General features: G+C 34.8%; 2 protein-coding genes across 3 annotated transcripts in view; one reads left to right on the top strand and one right to left on the bottom strand.

The window, feature by feature from the left end:
- LOC115449696 (E3 ubiquitin-protein ligase mib1-like) overlaps positions 1-10,371 on the bottom strand; it is a 153,937-nt gene extending 143,566 nt beyond the window's left edge. The window contains exons 1-10 of the mRNA XM_037442041.1: positions 10,117-10,371; positions 9,520-9,715; positions 8,963-9,159; positions 8,262-8,429; positions 7,848-7,955; positions 7,526-7,711; positions 7,068-7,253; positions 6,772-6,916; positions 6,503-6,684; positions 5,920-6,189 (exon numbers count right to left, since the gene is read on the bottom strand). Coding sequence (XP_037297938.1) covers positions 5,920-6,189; positions 6,503-6,684; positions 6,772-6,916; positions 7,068-7,253; positions 7,526-7,711; positions 7,848-7,955; positions 8,262-8,429; positions 8,963-9,159; positions 9,520-9,715; positions 10,117-10,227 — 1,749 coding nt within the window. The 5' untranslated portion in view covers positions 10,228-10,371. The remainder of the gene's footprint in view (positions 1-5,919; positions 6,190-6,502; positions 6,685-6,771; positions 6,917-7,067; positions 7,254-7,525; positions 7,712-7,847; positions 7,956-8,261; positions 8,430-8,962; positions 9,160-9,519; positions 9,716-10,116) is intronic.
- A 405-nt stretch (positions 10,372-10,776) lies between these two features.
- On the top strand, positions 10,777-19,842 carry LOC115449708 (CDK5 and ABL1 enzyme substrate 2). 2 transcript variants are annotated; one of them, XM_030177587.2, is made up of 9 exons: positions 10,777-11,273; positions 11,640-11,767; positions 12,668-12,851; positions 13,415-13,675; positions 14,178-14,213; positions 14,792-14,906; positions 15,055-15,245; positions 15,733-15,940; positions 16,480-19,842. In XM_030177587.2, the coding sequence occupies exons 1-9, from the start codon at positions 10,939-10,941 to the stop codon at positions 16,618-16,620; spliced, it is 1,599 nt and encodes a 532-aa protein (XP_030033447.1). In that variant the 5' UTR covers positions 10,777-10,938; the 3' UTR covers positions 16,621-19,842. The 2 variants fall into 2 exon arrangements, with proteins under 2 accessions (XP_030033447.1, XP_037297939.1); XM_037442042.1 differs by lacking the exon at positions 14,178-14,213 and having other exon boundaries at positions 10,778-11,273; positions 16,480-16,714.
- The last annotated feature ends 3,039 nt before the right edge of the window (positions 19,843-22,881 follow it).

Genomic DNA, 22,881 nt, shown 5'->3' with positions numbered 1-22,881 from the left:
CTGAGAAAATTCGTACACATTTTTCTGATTACAATGTTTATATGAAACAGAAGGTAATATTCTCTTAAATTGTATACTTAACCGGTGCAAAAAAAACGAAGACTTGGCGTTTTAAGTTTCGAGAAAGGCATTTAGGCTGATCAAGATGATTTCGAGAGAGCGTGGCAGGCGACCGAGGCAGCAAAGCTGGGAGGGCGGCGCGGCGCGGCGCGGCGGACAAGGCACCGAGCGGGTGTCCGCGAGCGACGGCACTCTAACTTTATTAAGGACGAGGCTCCGACGCTGAATCAAGGTGACGCGCCTTCACAATGCTCTATTCAGTTTTAAATAGCTTTACGCCAAATTACGCTTCAATATGACTTTAGCTCGACGGAATAGTTACGTAATTAAACAAAGATTTCGCAGGCAAGTTTCCTCCAAAACAATTCTATGCAATGCCCTTAGCTAAATACTTCTATCTGTTTACTATTATATCATAATATATTTCGAGGATATAAGATGTTAAATTAATATACCTACTGCTAAGAAAAAATTTAACTTTTAAACTAACATTTTCTATTACCTCCGTGATACTAATTGTCGGATGTATACCACATTATGTTATAGTAGGTTAAACATAGTCTTTGTTGAGGATCATCAGGCGACTATACCTAGATGAATGTGGTTGACCAAGGCACCGTACATTTACACCTTATCAATATTGCCACTGAGAAAACATTTTGTCTTGCGAGAATGGCGCACGTGAATACGCGACGCGACGGTTTGAAAAAAGTATATCGAAAATTTTCATTCCTTTGAAACCAATTGTAGTGCCGAACGACCTTTTTTCTGGAGAAATACTTCTCGGAAGCCAATCGCCTTGGTAGTCTAGTTTTTATCGAGTTCACACATTATGGAGGTATATATATTCTTATTCCATGAAAACTTCTGGATCTGGACACCTTTCAGTGACAATAGTCCCAGCTCTAGCTTTAAATAATTCTAGTATATCACTAGATAACAAGCCGTGTCATATGTATACCTCTAAGTTCAGTGAATTGCACGACTCTCACAAAATTCTGTCAATCGTATAAGCATAGGAAATAGCGTTTGCGCCAACGGGGAAGTCAGCACATATCACAGCGTCCAAGGAGAACCTTTGCGATCATTGTATCTGTCTCTGGTTTTTATGGGCATCCTAATGCATATTCTCGATATAGTGGAAATAACACCCCTTGACCAGGAACGGTGGCATCAAATAAAATGTCAGTACTCTGCACTGGCGAAGGGTCCATGTAACCAGATTCCTGCTAGCTTCCCTTTCGTAATTTATGTAATATCTAATTATCATTAAAACGATATGCGAACTGTATTTATGTAGTACATATATATTGTGCCGGGTTCCCTTTCAGAAAATTTCACCCTTCGGCACTGGTAGATACTCTGTAATAGAATATCATGCTATGCTATGCGATTTAAAATCGAAGACGACATCTATTTTTGACTTTGGTCAAATCTATCCTGCTATAAGGCCTGTTTCCATAGCAAGTGCATGCGAAGAATCACGTCAATGGTCTACTGACTTTGTCAGAAACCTTATTGGCTATCGGTCAAAATCGGCGTTGATGCCAACTTCTTCCGAATGACTCAAAACTAACATTCAACAAACAATTAGATCGACAAGGAGGAGAGACTCCACAGCTTTGTTTTTTTTTTTAAAGGAATACTTTAGGTTCTTTTTACGCACTAAGTTTTCCTGTAAACAATATTTGGCCTATAAAGTAGCTAACAAGACGACGCGCCGCGAATTGACTCGCATTTCTCCATTCGCTAACACGCGAATACGACCGTTGAACGCATCGCCAAGCGCTTTTAATAGGTATGTTGAACACAAAATTGAACGTTAGTTTAATAGACACAGAGTTCAATGTTCTTTAAATGTAAATATTTGACGCAATGTGTCTCATGTGTCTCACTTTGATTCTACGGCGCGGCGAAATGAATTGCACCTAAAATTAATAAATAATGTGTAAAGCTCACACCCTCGTTCTGGCTACACCTACGCAAAACTATTCCCATAATACGACCCCATTAAGCAATTTGCCAGGATAAAAAATAGGTTATAATTTAGTGCCGAACTTGAGTCTCTGTGTGCCAAATTTCATGCAAATCGATTTAGCACTTTATGGGTTAACTTGTCACAAGTTATTGATTAAAAACATCTTTACAAAATATTTAATTTTAATATCAGTAGTAGTTATGCTGATATCTATTAAATGCAACTGCGACAGCAAATTTAACAAAACCGAGTCAGACTGGTAAGATCGAAGTACGATTATTAAAAATAATGCTTGCCTACTTTTTATACAGGTACCTTTTCATCATTGCGATATTCTAAATTAAAACCAAGATTTTTGCAATAGATCTAATAATATAAAATAAAAATATATTTTTCCATATAAAAATTGTTTAAAAAGATATAAATTTCTTTGCAAACACAAGAGAACATAGAATAAGTAATTAATTTTCCGTCAACTTAGCAAATAAGTTTTATAATAATTTCGTTTCTGTAACAGATTTTTTGCGAGCAAGAAAAGCAACGATCATTTGAAAAAAAGTCAAAATACAATTCTTTTAGTCAAACCTCATATTTCGCGATACAAGCCGCGGCTTATATGCGCATATGACTCGCGTCACTAAAGCTTCCAAAATCCGATTGCGTGAGATGTATACACACAAAAGACATAAATTGAGTTTACCGCGCCCGTTTTATTATCAAATTATATTCAGAATTTTTATAACAGACATAGGAATAGATATGACCTTCACAGGCATTACTATCAACTGCTCCTATTATTTGTTAGATTTTTTTAATGTAACAAAAAATATAACCAATTCAAAAACCACTAACCAAAAGAAGTCGGTTGTAATACCTAATTTAACCTCATTACACATACACTACGTATTGTCGTATTTTAATCTTTAACTCCTATCTGTTTACACTTGTATTATAAGACAAACTGCATGGACGCAAAAGAAACGGCATTGCAAAATATAAATTAAAATAAAAAACGAAAAACAGAATGTATATTATGATGTTACAAATATTTCGCCGATCGAAATTATCCATAGCCGACATCGCACACCGGTACTTTATACTCAGACGTAAACATAAAATAAAAAAGCACTTTGTTTCAACGTCACAGTCTACGTGTATAGTCATAGTTGATTTAGAATTATCTTAAATATACGCCGTCCATATCAGACTGCATTTAGTGAGAACAAATTAGTGTGTGACCGTGTTGTACTTGTACTCGCATAGTGATCGCCGCGTGGCGGCAGGGTGTGTGACAAGCAGCCGGGCAGGGACTACAGTCGTACCGAAGTTTGGCAATTATGGCGACCGCATGTCTGAGAGAGAGCTACACTCATTACCGACTGAAATTCGTCTCGCATAGATTAAAAGTCCCAGAGACATGGGTCTCCGGTAGATACCAAACCGATGTGTATAAAGCGGGGATTAATGTCAGTGACTGCGGCAGAATAAATTCGTAGCAAATCCTTATACGTTTCAGTGTCTAGTGAAAAGCAAATGACTCGTTTACTTGTGAGTGAAATGAAAGTTTACAATACAATAAAGTTCGAATTAATGTACTTTAAATTTCACAAGCAACCAATATTTTTTTAATTTTTAAAAATGTTTGGGTGTTTAGATGTTTGCTAATAAATAAATACAAAATTCGCCTACGGTTTTGCGAAACAATAAGAAAATTGTTCACATTCTAAAGAAATAACGTCGTTATCCCAAATAAGCTTTATTCCATTTTACAATCCTTTCAAAAGCGCTTTCTACGTAAAACTTTTTTTCTAATATCACTTAACACTTTCGATTTAGAAGGGTAAGGTAAGCCCGTAAGTGATATTAGCCACAAAAATTGTACGTGATACATTTTTCACGTGTATAAAAGAACCTGTTTTCAAAATTCATCTTATATTACTGCTCTACCTAAACTAAATTAAACCCTTAGTATCCTTCAATACCGAAGAACATATTTCAATACCAATTAATAATTATCTATATTCTGAATATACATGTATATGTTTTAAATTTTTAAATACTTATACAAGATGTCTATTTATGTTGAATTTTTATATTTTGTCTTATTATTCCTAACTAGCTTCCGCCCGCAGCTTCGCCCGCGTGGATTTCGGGTTTCAAAAATGGAGAAGGTGCTCAACTTGTCGGGATGTTTTTTTAATTTATGGTGGTATGCAGGTGGTCCGATTGTCCGTTCAGGGTCTGATGATGGGATCCTGGTGAAATCGAAGGAACTTTTAACCATTAAGGTTGCACACGAAATGACGGAAGCTTAAAAATGGAGTAACTTCTCCCGTTTTCCCAACATTTTCCATCACTGCTATGCTCCTATTAATTGTAGCGTGATGAAAAGTATACTATAACCAGCTCAGGAGTATGAAAAATAATTGTACCAAGTTAAGTTAAAATCCGTCGAGTAGTTTTTGTTTCTATAACGGTTATACAGACAGACAGACAAAAATTTTACTAATTGCATTTTTGGCATCAGTATCGATCCCTAATCACCCCCAGTTATTTTGGAAATATATTTCATGTACAGAATTGACCTCTCTACAGATTTATTATAAGTATAGATATGCAAAAGTAGCTCAAAAATTGTCCATAACGAAAACATGCATTTTAAAGTAAAACAAAAGAAATAATATCGTGAAGCCAACCAAATAACTAATGATATATTAAATTTTGTGACTGTTCAATTTAGTCGGGTCCGCGATATCACTTTTGTTGAGCTTCAGAACGCGACATTACATTATTATATTCTGTGCTCCAACGCACACTGCTTTGATGTTAGGAACACACCTACATTGCTTAGACAACAGTGAACTTTACACAATAGCAATAAAGCTCAAATTGACTCTACGTATTAGTTAGAAAACGTTTGTATGGGAAATAGAAAAATGCTGTTTTGAGGATTTTCCCGGCAATTATTCGAATTTTTCTCACCTTTTAAACCTTCCCTAGACCTCCACGAATAATTCAAGACCAAGATAAGATAAATCCGTTCAGCCGTTCTCGAGTTTTAGCGAGACTAACGAACAGCAATTAATTTTTATATATATAGATAGATATCTTTTAAAACAATGCGAGATTTTATTCTTCACACTTATAATATAAAAAAAATATTAGATATTATGTTCATCCCAAACATAGTACGTATATATGTCATCTATATCCCTTCAAAGTGTTTATGCATTCACTTATAACAGTGATCCAAATATCTTTTCTATTTATATCAAACTTTCGCATTTATCTATATTTATAATAATAATATTAATAAGAAGTAACATTGTAGGATAAGAAGTAAGATTATATTAGATATATTATTTCTTACTACGTAGAATGTGACACAGTATGATTCGTTTTAAAATATTTTTTTGTTGAGAGGATTAGGTGTTCCACTTTAGAACATCTGGGAAACGGTACAGTGACATTTCCTTTAATAAATGGGAAATCCCTGAGGACCATTCCCGAAAGCGGCGGTCGGAATCGGTCCGTCTTTGAATAAAGTTTATTTATTATTTAAACTTTTTTTTAATATCTGTCAAAGGACTCCCTATTAGATTATTGCCTAGACAAGGCGAGTTTTGAATAACGACGCGGACGGGAATTGTCTCCCCATTGCGCATATTTAAACGGGAAACATTTTATGTCTTGAGAGGCGAGAAAATTGTTGCCTTTAGATAAGACTTAATACGAAGCTTTAATTATTATATTGTTTGACTGCAAGTAATTGAATTGAATTTGACGTGCAATGATGAAACACGAATAAGTACTGTGTATATCGCATTTCGAGGGGCACCACAAGACGTTGAGTGTCGCGGAATACTGAATGCAGTGGTTACCTGCAGACTGGGGTGCACGGCGAGCTGCAGCAGCGTGCGCACGACGCCGAGGTGCCCCTTGTTGACGGCGATGTGCAGCGGCGTCTGGCGGCGGCGGTTGCGCGCGCTGAGGTCGGCGCCGGCGTGCGCGAGCGCGCGCAGCGCGGCGGGCTCGTCCCCGAAGGCGGCGTGGTGCGCGGCGCGGTCGCCGTCGCGGTCCTCCGCGTCCGCCTCGGCGCCCGCCTCCACGAGCGCGCGGATCACCTCCACATGCCCGTTCTGCGCCGCCGCCTGCGCACGACCGCCCTCTATACACTCCGCCCGAACCCGCTACTGCTACACGGAACGTAAAACGATCCGCTGCGGTTTAGCGAGCTCGGTACCTTTCCTCATTATTTCGGATGCCAAATTTACGCAGATATTGATGTCTATGTGATTACGAAAATGAAAATTCAAGACTGGCGACGGCTTCACTGCAACTTTACCGATTCTCCAAAATAAAAAAGGACGTGCAGAAACTTCTTTGAGATGAATTTAAATTAGCTTAAAGAACTATTACTTATTAAAAAAAAAATAGTTTCGAAATTAATTGAATAAACATTACCTGCAAAGCAGTATGTCCGCCGTAGAACCCGTTGACGTCGGCATGCGCGCCGTCGGTGCGCGCCAGTATCTCGGCACACCGCGCTGCATCGCCATTAGCTGCAGCTTTTACCAATTCTTCATTCGCGTCCCCCGTCACGTGGGATTCAAATAACTTTTTTAAAAGCGCTGATAGTCGTTCACCTAAAAAAGTTGAACATGTACAAAAAGATTAACAATATTTACGACTACAATTTTAACTAAAAATTGAAATATTACTGGCATACTTACCGGATGAGTTTCCCGGAATGCTGCCATCCGACGACGCAACTTTAGTGACTGCGTTTGGATTGTATGTCCATGATGTATTGCACACTTCCACTTTCAAATCGTTATCGTGATATATTTGTTGGACACGACCGATTTTGCCGAGTGTCTAGTAATAAAAAAAAAATTTCATTCTAATTCCAATTATTCTTTAAACACTAAAAACAAAACATAAAATTGGAGATTTTTCTTTAAAAGCAATAATGTGTCTTTTCCTTCATGAACATAAACATATTGGGATGATAATGATGTATACTGACAGGAGCCATGGCCTCGGCCCACTCGCCGTGTCCGCGCTGCAGCGCCTTGACGCGCTCCTGGTCGGCGCACACCTGCACGAGGTCGCCCACCGCGAACCCGCCGCCCGCCGCGCCCGCACCCGCGCCCACCCCCGCGCCCGCGCCGCCGCCGCCCGACGTGGACGCGCTGAGGTTGCCGCTACACACCTGGACCCGCAAACACGCTTTGGTTAAATATTGACATGACTATGGCTAGCGCATATAAATTCGTTCTGTACACGCTTTTACCACACTTGCCAGTTAATAGGTAGTTGTAAACACACTCGAGCCCCTTAAGACATACACTAACCAGCTTATCTGCTCCACTCTAGTTCTATCTGAATATGTGCATATTATTATAACAATGTAAGAGAAGGACTTATTAGCTCAAAATTCTACTACAAATCCACTCTGATATGGTTCTGATTAGACCTCTTTACCTTTGTTAGTACAGCTGGGTTAAATGTCCACCTGTTGCCACTAGGATATGTTACAACTATATCATGGTCTTCATCGATTCCAACCACTGTGCCTGTGGTTCCGAGGCACTCAAACATTCCATCAGTCCACCCGCCGTGACCATGTTGCAATGACTGAACAATTTCCAAGTCCAGATCCACATTGACCTAAACATTCAAATGTTAGATAAATTATTTAAATACAAAGGTATTCAAATGTTAGATAAATTATTTTAAAATAAAGATTTATCTGTATTAAAATTAAATGATTTGTAAGAGTCTAATAACTAGCTTTTTCTATTACCTGGTCGCCAACTTGCAAACCATGAGGCCCAGCACGCCCAGGACCAAGTTCTCCTAAAAGTGGCAAATGTTCTTTGTAAACATTTTGTCCTTTTACATCATTCACAACCTGAAATAAAATATGACAAGCACTAAATTAATCTGAAACATTTATATTTCGTACAGCATTAAAAAATATTAGCTGAAAAGATAAAATTAACATAAAAAAAATACATTCGATGCAAAAAGAGTAAGTGGTATTTTATGCATCCAATAATATCATTAATTATCTAGTTCTAAAGTTAAATTTACATAAATAAATTTAAAATTATAGCCCAAGAGTCTTTTGTGTAATATTTCATTTCAAAGAGATTATGTTTTGTGTTGTATGTCAGTCAGTCAGTTAATAGTACTAAATTTCATTAAGTAAATTTACCTTCAAATCAGCCATTCCTTCAAATCCTACCCTGTAGAGGTTTTTGGCACTATTGTCCCACACGACATATGCAGCAGAACGTGGACTAGCTGCAGACCAGTCTTGGATCTCGTTAACCTTGCCTCTCCTACCGTTACCGCCATCTTGATCTTCCCATTGCCAGTCAACCTTTAAAAAATAATTATCAAATGATATTATTTGTATCCTATATTATAAACAACAATATACTGTCGACATTGAAGCAATTTTACAAAATATGTACCCCATTAACTTCACAAAGACTTTTCAACTACAAACATGTCTTCAAGTAAGTAATGAGTTAAGTGGAAAGCGGAGAGCTATAATAGTAACTAAAACATCTCTTTATCTACAGGCTATTGCCACTATATAACGCTATTTCGCCGCCTTGGTAGCATAGTCGTAATTGTACATGGTAAGAAAACAACTACTACAATGTGGTCCTAGGTTTAAATCCCAAAAATCAATGGCAACTGGGTTTATCCATCTTAAAAAATTACTCAGTCACAACTCAGAGTCAGGAAGTTGTGACGCACAATACACCCATACCTCAGAAAGACATTTGCCTAAACTACATTTCTCAGAATATTATGATATTATTCTTGCCAGGTTAATGAATCTTAAAATAATGGCATTGTTATAACAACTGAAAGCATGAAATATAAAATCACATAAATACCCACCCCTCTGACAACTCTAGCGCCAGGAAATATGCCTCTGACTGCCTGCTTCTTGCTCTTACGTCGAGGTTCCACAAGACACCGTTGTGCACCAGGTGCACTGATGCGATAGAATCTGTGTCTTAAGTTGTGTTTGTCCCCATGATAGCAGACTGAGCATAGATCATAATTGCTACACTCAGCACATTTCCAGCGGATTCCTGAAATTATCACCAAAAATTATGTTTGCATGTTATTCTAGACTTCAGAGTAACAAAACATTCATAGTAGCAAATGGAGAAGTAAAATTTTAGATAAACTATATACTTCATATTCTTAATATTGCTACACTAATTTTGCCTTCGTTTGTGTATTTTTCTTCATCTCAAAGTAATTATGATGCTATAAGAATAAAAACATAATATAATTCAATTGTTATATTGCTAGCACTAGACAATAAGTGTTTAGCAAAGAATAAATCTGGAATGTACTACAAGTATACTATAAAAAAAAAAACTTTTGCTTTGTAGAACTGGGTAAAAAGAATTTGCTTCACACAATATATTTGAAACATTCCTTACCAAAAATTGGTTGTTGTCTGCATGTATCACACATAGTGCCTTCATGTTTAACACCAGTCGGAGCACTATCCAATATACGCAAGTCATAAGCACCAGAACATCGATAGTTTGCAGCGGTGCCATTATCCCATACCACAACAACCTCTTCAGGAGATTCAAAATTTCTGACAGTTCCCACATGACCTTCGCCACCATCCTTCAAATTCAAAATAATTTTACATGGAAATGCAAAATGAAAACGAAAAAATTACATCACAATGTTTAAAACTATGCTGATATTTGCTTTTTATAAACAAAAGATGTTACTCTGTAATTTTGTTATATCTTTTTCTATCAATCACTAAGTCTGAAGAGTCACAAATGCAATTCGAAAATATTAATACTATCATAATATAGACAGATCGAACATTTTGTAGCAAAATTAGGAATAATTAATATACCTCCAAATACAAAAACAAAACTGCAATGCCTGTGTCTTCATCTGTTTTCTGAAGCTAATAGCAAAGACAAAGTTCAATAATAGATTTTCAATACATTACCTTGTACATTCATTAACAAAAAATATAATCTATAACAAAAATAAACAGTGATTCCTACCTGTTTGCCCCACTTCCAATCTGGACCTCTGATTACGCGCGCTCCGACTCCTTCCATCATGAACCGTGTGGCTCTAGATGTAGAAGATGACCCAGAAATATTAGCCTCCATTATAAACAATCTTATATTGTTTGTCTGTTTATGAATTATAAGTTATCCGCTCCACCTTCTTCCATAGAAATACCAAACTTTTAATTTGACAGCAAATAGCAATCAGATGAAATTTGTTGCTTCGTTCAGAAATCCAATTAAGATATTTTCCAAAAGTCAAATCATAAAGTAGAAATATAAAGATAAAATAAAATTTTCTACATTGAAAGTGACAGAATTTTTGTTCGCGACAATAATCAATAGTGCGTCTGCTTTGAATACAAAGAAAATAAATATGAAATGATTGAATAAAACAGTTATGTGTCGTCAGTCGTCAAAATTCGAACTTTGCAATATAGGTACTGAATTGAGATTAATCGGGAAAGTAACCATGATGGTCATTCTTAAAGTAATAAGAATTATTCATTCATTCACGGGAATATTCACCTTACATATGTGATGGAACGCCGTTTTGTATGGAATTCGGGGCGTTCTAGAAATCTGAATTCTGACACGGAAAACGGATATATAAGTTCAGCCTACTCATTGACCCCCCAGCTGTCGTTGTCAAACTGTCAAAAGTAAAAACATTGACACTAGACAGTTCACAAATAATTCTATTAGAATTGGTTTTCATTTTAAAATAAAAAGTAATTGTCTCACAGATTTTAACACAAAAAATATTAAAAATTCTTTAGTTATATTCGCCTACGGTTGCCGTAAATAAGCGCAATGTCAAATCACCGCAATAAATATGAAAAGGCTAGAAGACGATTAGCGGCTGTTACTTTTTTATCAAACATATCTCTTGATGGCAAACACAAAGATCCTGAATTAATCCAGGTTTCGTCCAAGGCTGATAAGACTGATAATGGATCGAAAGCTGCTGATATTCACAAAGATAAAGATGTGGACTTGAGGAATAGCATCCGGTGTCGCAGTAAGGTGGCGCAAACCAGTCCTGCTCATAGACTTGGTACTGATAACCATTCTTTGAGCTCAGAATCTGAATATGCATCTACTGTTACACCTATAAAAGGCGTTACAAATTCAAGTTTTCGAGAAAGGTAACATTATTGGAGTTCCTTAAATTTTGTAAGCCCTAATTAATTATTCATTTAAATTTTCCGTTGACAAAATTACTCAGCTTAAAAATTGCGTTCATGGTATATAATATGTCAAATTATGATATAACATGTCAACTACCATACATTGACTTGAAACATTATACAACAGGCCCACAATGTTGTAAATATTTTTTTTCTAACACAAAGTGTTAGTCTGCCTGTATAGAAGTTGCTCTGGGTACTTTTTCATAATAAAAAGTAAACTATAATATGGTAATCTATGACATAGTCTATTTGTATGGCAAATTTCATACAAATCCAACCTGTGTTTACTTGTAACAAACATTTATTATTATTTATTTACAGATGCTCTTCTGGAAATACAGAGTCATTTAAAGAAAAGCATACATCTTTTCGAGCTAAAAAGAATCACCTTGTGTCACTAGCAGGCATAACTACTGATGATAAAAGCAGCTCTGAGAGTTTGAATTTTGGTAATATTATGTCACACAAAATTATATTAACATCAATTTCTACAGATTTCGCCTGGCTGCCAATAAATTATTACCAACCAATAAATATGGAATTATTCTACTTATATCATATTTAAATTAAAATATATATTTTTTTTTAATGTAATCACTTCATTAGGAAGAAAAATGGATGGTCCCAAAAAAATGGTCCATTGGGACCATATTACATATACACTTTATAGCTAAAAAATTATATAGTGTATATTTAATATGGAGAGAGGAAAGCGTAATGAGTATTTTTGTGTGTATAGTAATGAAGACCAAAATTTCCTGAAAAGAATCAATCCGAGAAACTATTATTCACTGACATTAACAAGTAGTATTAAATATGTTATACGCTAAAGCAATTAAAAAAGTTTACTACGCCACATGTCTTGAGACATTTCAGCACTTCTGAGTTTAATTCAGAGCCTTTTTGATATGCATTTTTATCAATGTCTAAATATGAAAATTTCTTTGCAAAACAGCTGTAAAGATTAACCCCCTTATTCATAAACGTTTTTTATCTAAGGACGGAGTAAAGCTGTGATAACAAGCCTGTTTCTCAGTGCCCAACGGCACTGAGAAATAGACATAGGGCCGTTGTGATTGGTTATTATTGTTGTATTTCAATATTAGCCAATCACAACGGCCCTACGTCTACGCACTGCGAAGACTGCCATGCCGTCAGCACTGAGAAACAGACTTGTTATCACAGCCTTACTCGGTCGTTAGATAAAAAACGTCTACGAATAAGGGGGTAACAATGTATGGATTTTATAGTGACACAACTAAATTGAAATAATTGGCTACAATTCACTAAAATATCATTGTATTTAAAGTCAAAATATGTGGTTTTTTACAAATATGTTTCTTGCCTAGGTCGATTTCGGACCAGCACTACATGTATACCTGAGAATCATCCTTTAACAAAAGAAGTACGCTTAGTACGTCCAACCAAGGGGGTCACATTTAAAGATGAGCGATTTGCTATTGTGCCATCCCAAGGTGTACCATGTATTATATTTAGCACAATACCATATTCAAAAACTGTTCGTAATGCAAGGTATGTATAAATCAAAATTATTTTGTAAGCAAATTTTGATATCTAATGCCAATTATAACCAATATTTGACCCAACCGACTTGCCATAAAAATTTTGTAGATGAAGTTTATGTTAACATGGGTATACCAACTAAAACCCGCAGTAGTCGTCTTCGGCGCATATGAGATGGCCTCGGGACATCTTGGCAAAAAAATTACTAGCGGCGCTCTCTGTGCGTTGCCGCCTTGCAGCCCATCTCATTTAGTAGTTGTCAGTGGTGAAGGGTCCATAAAAGTCGATTCCAGCTGGCTTCCCTTTATGTAGAATTTCTATAGAATCTAGTTATAATTAGAACAATTTGCAGACTGCATTCATGCATATTAGTACACATGTGTTGTGTCGGGTTTCCTTTTTGGAAATATCATCTTAAGCAAATGGTAGTTGTTATGTCCGACTTAAGCTACAATAGCCATAGTTAATAAATAAATATGTTATTAGAGTTTCTAAGCTGTGTGTATTGGACAGTTCAATTTAGTACCTTTGTTGAAGCTGAATTACTTACTATTCTATTTGAAAATATGCAGGACTGATCTGAGAAAAGATGGTGTGCGCAGGCGTAATACGTCAGGGCCAAGACCACTCTCATCAATCACTGATAATGGAGTGGATCCTTTCGATTTGCTTGGATTGGAGCGAGAAGAAAATGGACAAGATATATCCTACTCTAAACTACTTGTACCATCTAGAGTCTGTACAAGAGAGCAATACAGAAAAATGTATGACAGTGATTTCACTGATAAAGCCAACTGGAAAGTAATAAATCGTCATCCCCATGTTATTGCCAGGTACAGTTACCAGTTACTATTTACTTTAATAGTGAAAAAAGAAAAAACTTAATATTATTTTACTTGTAAGTTACTTTTCAAAATGCTTTTATGCATGTGATTGTTGATTTTATTTAAAAAAAAAGCATTATTTTGGTTTTCCATTGTATGCCTAGTGTTTGTGTAACATTAAAAACAGTGTTATCTCTACTTATGTGGATAGTCAGTATAATTAAAGCTGAAAGAGTAATTAACTCTTTATTGTAAATCAATCCCAAAGCAAACAAAAATATTATATGGATTATGTCCATTTATGGTTTGTAGTTCATAATAATATTTGTCCTATTTATAATAAAAATTGTAAACTAAATCAATACAACTGAATGCTTCTGCACTAAAACATACATAACTTACACAATTATATTTTACACATCATTTATTTTGAAATATTTTGTCAAATGCATTTTGGTAATTGTTTTGAAACAATCATAATCATTTCATCACTAACAAATTTAAATTTCAGGACTAAGTTATTGACGAGGCACAAGGATAAAAAATGGTAAACAATAAAAAAAATGAAGTTTGCTATGCATTTAGATTTTGCTAATGCTGTTCAACCCTTGCTTTAAAATTACACACAGTTTTATAAAATAACTATATTCTGTACATATATGACATAGTCATTATGTCTCATGATATAAGTGTAAATAAATATTTAATATGATAACCCTGGTAATGGTGCAATTGGTTTGGGTCCCATTTTTGTACAGTTTAATATCTTAGGAGTGAGGTTAGTTCAGAATGTTCAAGGTGACTTCAGAATAATATGATAAGGATTGAAAAACGTTTTTATCATGCAACTATTCTTTCACACAGTCATTAACAACCAAATGTAGTCTGCACATAGTATAACCAAGTGCCCACAAATGCATGAAAACCAGTTGATACTAAACCTTGGCCATTTCATAAACTAAACCTATAGGTAGATGCTAAGACTAAAATGTGGAAGTGTGAGATGTTGTTTTCTTTATTTTGCATGTACTATAGTTTCTACTCTATCAATAACTAAAATAAAAAAATTGCATGGAGGTGTGATTTTATTTCAATGTTGATAAATAAAATGAATATTAATTCTAGGTGTTTCTCTTATGAGTCGTCTCAGAGATCAGCCATAGCTTCGTCACCTCCGCACTCGTCTATCGACAATAAAACTTTTGATTGGGATGAAGGAAGTTTAATTTCACAGAAATTCGTAAGTAAAGATTATTTAGGCACATATTAATGTTTAAGTGGCGAGGATCAATAATACAATTATAATGAATATGACAGAAATTACCAATAATGATTTATTGGTAATTTCTATCATGTCTGATAAATATTTTTTTTTTGTCGGCCTACAGGTCCACTATTGCCCCAATGTTCTGGATGATCCTGAGTTGATTGCTGGCAAACACAGGACTTTATTAACATTTACTTCCTATATGACATCTATAATCGATTATGTTCGACCACAAGACCTTAAAAAGGAGCTTAATGATAAATTTAGAGAGAAATTTCCACACATCAAACTTACTCTCAGTAAACTAAGAAGGTAAACAATATTTGTAATAAAAATATTTATCATACTGCTGACATTATGTTAAGTAAATGTTATAGCTGTTTAGCTAAGGCGATGTGACATTGCCACACTAATTGGAGCCTGTTCACACTATGATTTTAAAACGAACAGACGCGAAGTTTCGCTTTAAACACAACGAAATCCGATGCAGTCGGCAATTGTGTACGCATTTTACATACAAAGAGCGCAGTGAAAACGCACACGCAGCGCGCGCCACAACCACGCGTGTGACACGAGCCGTCTGCCGGCGCCCGGCGGCCGGCGCCCGGGGTAGCGCCGCGCACACTTTCTTCACTACATCAGTCTTTTCATTGCTGTCAAATCGGCAAACTGCTCTGTTTAAGCTTCAGACATGTGCATAAAATTTTGATATTGAACTTTTATTAACGCAAAACTTCATATAATCTTTTAATATGATATTTAAGGGATTTAATTTATTTTACACTCGTTTATTTTTCAGCATAAAAAAAGAAATGCGTAAGATCGCAAAACACGATAGTGGAGGCGTGGATTTGTTATCGGTGGCTCAGGCATATGTTTACTTTGAAAAATTGATTCTAGCTAATCTAATCAATAAGGATAACAGAAAATTATGCGCGGGCGCATGTCTGTTATTATCAGCTAAACTGAATGATGTCAAAGGAGAAATGTTGAAAGCTTTAATTGAAGTAAGTCATTAGTTATTAGGGTTTGTCGTTTGTTTAATTTTTAACTTTTTTATATACATAGGCAACACATACATATTATACAACAAACACATTTTTATATACATAAAGTTACTAATACTTTTCTGAAAATGTTTTAAATGGAGGCAGCAATTCTTCTTTAACTATTGCTATAAGCAGAAGTGAAATTGTCTTGACAACTCTTTTTCACTCTACCTTCGTAATATCCAATACGTTACCCTTTCGTAGTGTGTCCGAATTCAAATTAAAATATTTCTTTATTAAAAAATCTGTGAATGCTTTGGGAACATGGTATCGCTGTAAAGAAGAAGCGGCGAAACCCAAGCAAAATATCATAAATAAAATTGTTTATCTAAAAGATCAAGATAGGTTGATTTTGATAGGTTTTCTGTACATGGTTTAGATGAAATACATATTTGATCATAGTAATAAAAAACGTGTTACATGCCCTAATTAATAAGAAAATATATTGTAGTTAAAAAACTTTGGTAAAATGTTATCAATAAATAATACATTTGTAGCGCATCGAAACAACATTCAGGCTGAACAGGAAGGATCTGATGCGGTTCGAGTTCGCGGTGCTGGTGGCGCTGGAGTTCGGGCTGCACGTGCCGCCCTACGAGGTGTTCCCGCACTACCAGCGCCTGCTGCACGACTCGTGACCCTGGCGCCGCCTGGCCTTCGAGCCCTGCATCCGCGTCTGCCACCGCAGGAGGGCCAGCATCGTCGACAACCTGCGAGCCAGTGCTTGGATCTAAATACTAAATCACTAACATATATTATTTGAATATGTCCTATGAGTACGTGATATCGAAGCTGCACGGACGAATTGAGCAGTGCTAAGATATCAATAGTTATATTATGTAGATAAATTTGATTTTTCTAGTCAGCCAGTAAGAGAGTACGAGTAGCGACGGAGAGTGGTCGAGTATCGGTGTAATTCTATTTCTTAAATATTGGCACTACTTTTTAATATTAATTTGACCTCAAATTGACTTATACCATATTCTGGACGATTTGAAGTAATGAGGTATTGAAGTCAAGTTCTTTTCCCTTCCTTACCCCCTCGACCACTATTCGGCATTGGTTTTAGTGTTTAGCGCACGCTGTATAATGTCACCTACAGAGACCTTCAAATGAATCTATACGCAGATAAATAATAGAATATGAAACTTGGAAGTAGAAAGTATGTATTTATATTAAACGTTTTCTTATCAGTGTGTTCGTACAATTAACCTGAAAGAAAGTATATATTGGCTAGGAAATATTTATTTGAGGGTGATTGTATTTAGTATACCTAAGTATGTACTCAACAAATTAGCAGTTTTTTAATTAATCGCTTTAGCCAAAATATTTTCATCTTGCGCACAGCTTTAGTAGTAGATTATTAGAATAAATGATGTAACAGACTATAGTTCTGTACATAAGATTTTCTGTGTTATGTAGATAACTTGTATGTAATACTAATAATACGTATAAATTGTTATAAATTAAATGATTGATTGATGATGATTTCAAAAAATGCTACAAAAAATATTGTTATATTAAGAGATTTGTAAAATTATTATTGATGATTAGATGGAATCTAATTTGTTAATATAAAAAGTGGGCTTTTTCAATTGGAACAAATTTTCAAAACAAAGTAATAATTAAAGGTTTATCACGATTGACCGACACAAGTGACCTCAAAACTTATGGAGCTAGATCAGCCATAATAAACAGCGACGCGATTACAATATTTTTCTATATAAAACACATATATATATTTTACATGTTGATTTCTTATGTTTATGCGAATGTTAGACATCAAAATAAAACATTTTTTCGGATTTTTCGCGGTTTTTAGTATTATGATTTTCTCCAGACGTTTTGAAAACTTTGCAGCCATCGTGGTGAAGGGGCGGACTGTGGTTTCGATTGACTGAACAGTCAAAGTTACAATATACAATATCTAGGTAGATTTAAAAAATATAAATCATTGTAAAATGTACCTTTTTTAAATTGTTGTTTTTGATGATCCAATCTACGCATAATGATCACACATTATTTCATAATATTATCTTCCAATTCGACGATCAGCTGTAATTTGATATCAACATAAATTCGGTAGTTATTGAGGTCCCTATCAGGCTGTTTGTATACTGTAAATATTTTAATTAATAATACTACTATACAACATTTTAACGATACTTAGTGTTCGATGAACTAAAAGAAGTATATTATTAGCCTTCAAAATAGGAGTATATATATTTGATAACAGGTTTTAAGAAAGATTATAATTACCAAGTCTAGGAGGCTATTAGTTATAGTTATAGTATCACAAATGATATATTAAAACTTTCTTATTATTATTATATGGAAACATAACATGAAGATCGTACTGTAATATTCAAAGTAGGTGTGCCACAAATATCGATAATTCGAGTATAATTGAGCACATCCCTCACTGTTTGCAAATAGTTTTTTTTTGTTTGACATCTCATGATCACGAAACAGCGATACACGAGTAGATCACGTCTTACTCATGGCTCTCCGCTGCTATAAAAAAGGCTTTGGAGATAGAAAAATGAACAATCGATTAGTAAACACAATGTACAATTCGGCTATAATTATAACTTCCACTAAATAAATGATGAATAGACTTGTGGCGAGTTTATTTTCAGGTCAGTCTATATAAGTAGCCATGTTGTTTATGTATATTCAGTTAGACAGTAGATCTAATTTTAAAATTACCTAAATAAATCACGAAACTTAGTTGGAATATTCTTATGAGCTTGTGGTTGTTCAGCAGGTATTAATTCAACCTTAAAGGTACAACATTTGATTCATTTGGATGTTACGTATGACCTGACTAGGGAAATAAATAACCTCGCCAAATTATAGTAAAATATAAACTAATTTATTGTACTAACAAGGTTTACTTTAAAACGGAAAAGCGAGAGTGGCGCTTCCAAAGCAGGTTTTTAATTTTCCTAGTCTGGCTATAATATAATAGTATGTAAGTGATAAATATTGTATGTGGAATGAAAGCCAAATGATATAACTGTGATATAGGTGTTATCATTGTAGTGTTAATGAACTATGCATTATTTAAATCCATGTACGTGTCACAAAGAACGGAGATATATGCCGGAAAAATCTTATAATCATTAATATAATAATTATATTTTTATTAAAACTAGGTTGTTTTAAATTATAAAACTCTGTTTCATTATTACTGACATTGCTATAATATATTTAAAAAACATATATATTTAACATTGTTCTTTGAAGCCGTTAAGAGATCTAATCACAATCAGTTTTTACCTAAATACCTACCTATTATGCTCAATATATGTTATACTTATGAAATTGGTATTTCGTGGTGACCGCAGTCGTAAGTTGATGACAAAAATCAGTACTATCGTATTCTTCCAAACGCTTACTCGTTTTTAAATGTATAATATTTTTTATTGACTGTGGTTATTGGGTGGCTATTTTGGTTTGTATGCTTTGTTTGTATCGCTTAAAATTTTATTACATAGTTGGTATTCATTAAAACAAACAATAAACTAATCAAGTACTCACTTTTTGTGACGATTTGAAAAAAATACCCAAAGCGTGTTACTTAAGGCCGCTTTCAATAAACGACCCCAATTTTAACCATCGCTCTGATCCCCGAGATTACACCAATCAAAATAAGTCATTTGTAAACATGTTATAACTTGTTCTGATTGGTCCGTTTTCACGATGGATTTACAAAAGCGATTGTGATCGTTTATTGAAAGCGCCGAAATACAATATGTAAAAATTTAAAAACAATATCTGCTTCAACTACCATGTAGATATAGTTATACTAGAATCTATGTATGTACTTAGTTGAAAATATACATATTTCCATCTGACTGCAGGCTATTTTAATGTTGTTAAAAAACAATTATTTGCTAAGTAATTAATTATTAATAATTAAATATTAGTCACCAATATTTCACAATTCATAGAAATAATATTTTTGTGTTTTTAGAATGCAAAATAAAAGTTAAAAAATATGTTCTCTTTGTATTCTTGTACCAAATTGACTTTTTTGCATAATTGTATTTATGCAGTGGTTAAAATCAATGAGGTGTCACTTATGTTACCACTAACGGCAGATTTCAATAAACAATCCCAATTTCTTATTGTGGATCGATGTCAAAAATAAACCAATATAAAAAAAAAATTGCCGAATTGTTTTCGAGGAGCAATTATAAAAGGGTTATATTTTTTTTTATTCCATAGGATATCTAAGGTCCTTATTAATAATTCAAAACAGAGTAAAGTGGTTTATAGAATCTAGACGCGACTTAAAAAAATCTTGGTCTATCTAATATAATATAATGTATGAAGAATGTGTTTATAATTACACAATTACGATTCGGATCACTGAAATTGCTTCAGTAGTTTTATGTGCCAGTGTATGAAACCTCTTACCAATTTATTTTCTATTGCAGGCTATATAACAGTGTGTACGAGTTATTCACGCGTATAAGTGATACGAATAACGACAGTGCATCGATTATTTTGTTTTTATTGTGTAAAATGAATTTGAAGGTAAGGTGGATTCGAAGTTTTCACAGTGGTTTCTAATTGGTTGAAAACTAAAGCCGAAATAAAGTGTTTGATCTATTATTGTGTTAAATTCGATTATCATCGAAAACGTCGGTTCGATGGCTAGGTACGTCTTTATTATTATATATCGATTAATCATTGGAAAATATAATGTTCTTTTTTTTAAAGGTTTCCGGGATAAAAGTCCTGCTATATATTTTCCAGGAATAAAAAGTAGTCTATTCATAGCGCACGCAACGGAAGTTCTGAAAAGGAATAAATTTCCCCTTTTTGCAACGTTATTCATAGGTGTTCCGTTCCCATTAGTCAATAATGGACTGCCCAAATCTAAAAGATTTTTTCAATTCAGACCAGTAGTTCCTGAGATTAGCGCGTTTAAACATATTTAATTGTAGAAAATAGAGGCGTTTATTAAATTTCTACCTACGTAAATTCTTTCTACTTACGTACAAATTAAATTTATTTATTTATTAAATATAACCTTTCAGGAGTTACACGCAATGCGATTATATTTACATTGTCATATTATAGCCATTTCAGATACAGATAGTTATGCATAGTTATTTCATATGGTCGATACATTATTAAGTAGTTAGAGTTTCTATAGCTACCCTTATGAATTCCGCCAGTGTACAATTAAAGATATCTATGTTCCGCCCAACTTCATTAATTATGTTTATGGCTCTTAGTACTGGAGCGAATCGGGCAGTCTTAATGCGAGTCAACGGGACTTCGAGTAGCCTCTCTCTTACATTGATTCGCAACCTTGGGTTTGGGACAATCAGACGCAATGAAGCCAACACTGATGGATTGTTTAGTGTACCTCGGAAAACCTCAAATATATTTGGCTAGCGCTACGTTACGCCTAACTTTCGTTTCATTTGTTCTTCATAAGGTCTTTAATTGCAGTTAAAATTCACGCATTTATTAAACAAAAAATATGTATTTGTCTTTTTATTTACATAATTTCTAACAATATACGAAATAACTTCTAGGAAATATATTCTAGGTGCTGGTTGTGGTGACTGTGGTGTTTTTCATGCGATGGTGTTGGGCAGAAAAAGATTCGACCCATGAGATTCATCAACAACAAGGAGCCAAAAAAACATTCGTCGCTGCTTTTGACGACCTTAATCAAGAGGCTTCGCTGTGGCGATTGGGAAGGCCATGGAAATTTTTGCAATGGGGTTAAGTAACTATGTATTACGTTAAATAATCGTGTTACTATATGTACCAATTTCTGTAACTTACGAATCCTTTTGTATAGGCCGATCTATGTTAAACAATGATTTAACAAGATTCCCTCACATTTGGCAGAGTGGAATTGGAAGACATCGCATCCACGGAGATCGACTTAAAAAGGGTAAAATAAAAAAAAAAGTTAAATTCTTATTTAAAATACAACAGTTCGAAATGTATCATTGTTTCATTTTAATATGCTCTAATACTTTTAATAACTAGCGGCCCGGTAGATGTCCGGCTCAAAAAAGTGATCAAAGTGATTAAATCCTCGAACCCGAGTACAGCGCCACCTACCAGCAGGTCCAATTGTGAATCTAAATCATCCAGGGACCCAGTCACACTCATAATATAAGTATTTGTTTTATATTTATCAAAAAAAAGTAGTTGTCTGCTAAATCCATATTCAATAAACGCGCGAAATTAATATACTTAGTCGTTAAGTTTTCTGAACTTTCCAATTTTCTTAATTTTTTTATTTCATACTAGCTTCCGCCCGCAGCTTCGCCCGCGTGGATTTCGGACTTCAAAAATGGAGGAGGTGCTCAATTTGTCGGGATGTTTTTTTAATGTATGGTGGTATGCAGGTGGTCCGATTGTCCGGTCAGGGTCTGATAATGGGATCCTGGTGAAATCGAAGGAAGCATATAGCATGATTCAGTATTCACGCGTGATGGCTTATTATTAGCGTATTTCATGTAGGGATGACTGAGAGTGTTATAAACGTAAGAGTAGACAAATATAATGAGAAAGCTTCGAACTGCTAAGCTATCGGGAGTTACACGTGTTATTGTGAGTCAACCATAAAAGATAGACATATTCTGTCGTGGGATATTTTTTACATAATTTTAAGGAGAACATTTCCGTCATACCTGATTTCTGCGTAGCTTTAACCATTAAGGTTGTACACGCGGCGGAAGCTTAAAAAATGGAGTAACTTCTCCCGTTTTCCCAACATTTCCCTTCACTGCTCTGCTCCTATTAATTGTAGCGTGATGAAAAGTATACTATAACCAGCACAGGAGTATGACAAATAATTGTACCAAGTTTCGTTAAAATCCGTCGAGTAGTTTTTGTTTCTATAACGGTTATACAGA

Source organism: Manduca sexta, chromosome 23 (genome assembly GCF_014839805.1).
Source record: "Manduca sexta isolate Smith_Timp_Sample1 chromosome 23, JHU_Msex_v1.0, whole genome shotgun sequence".
Lineage (NCBI taxonomy): Eukaryota > Metazoa > Arthropoda > Insecta > Lepidoptera > Sphingidae > Manduca > Manduca sexta.
The sequence above is the reverse complement of the archived record's forward strand: the minus strand, read 5'-3'. Positions and strand labels throughout refer to the sequence as shown.

Coding starts and splice junctions, on each gene's coding strand:
- LOC115449708 (XM_030177587.2), top strand. CDS start 10,939: ATGTCAAATCACCGCAATAAATATGAAAAGGCTAGAAGACGATTAGCG. Junction 11,768..12,667: donor CTCTGAGAGTTTGAATTTTG/GTAATATTATGT, acceptor TTTCTTGCCTAG/GTCGATTTCGGACCAGCACT. Junction 12,852..13,414: donor AAAACTGTTCGTAATGCAAG/GTATGTATAAAT, acceptor GAAAATATGCAG/GACTGATCTGAGAAAAGATG.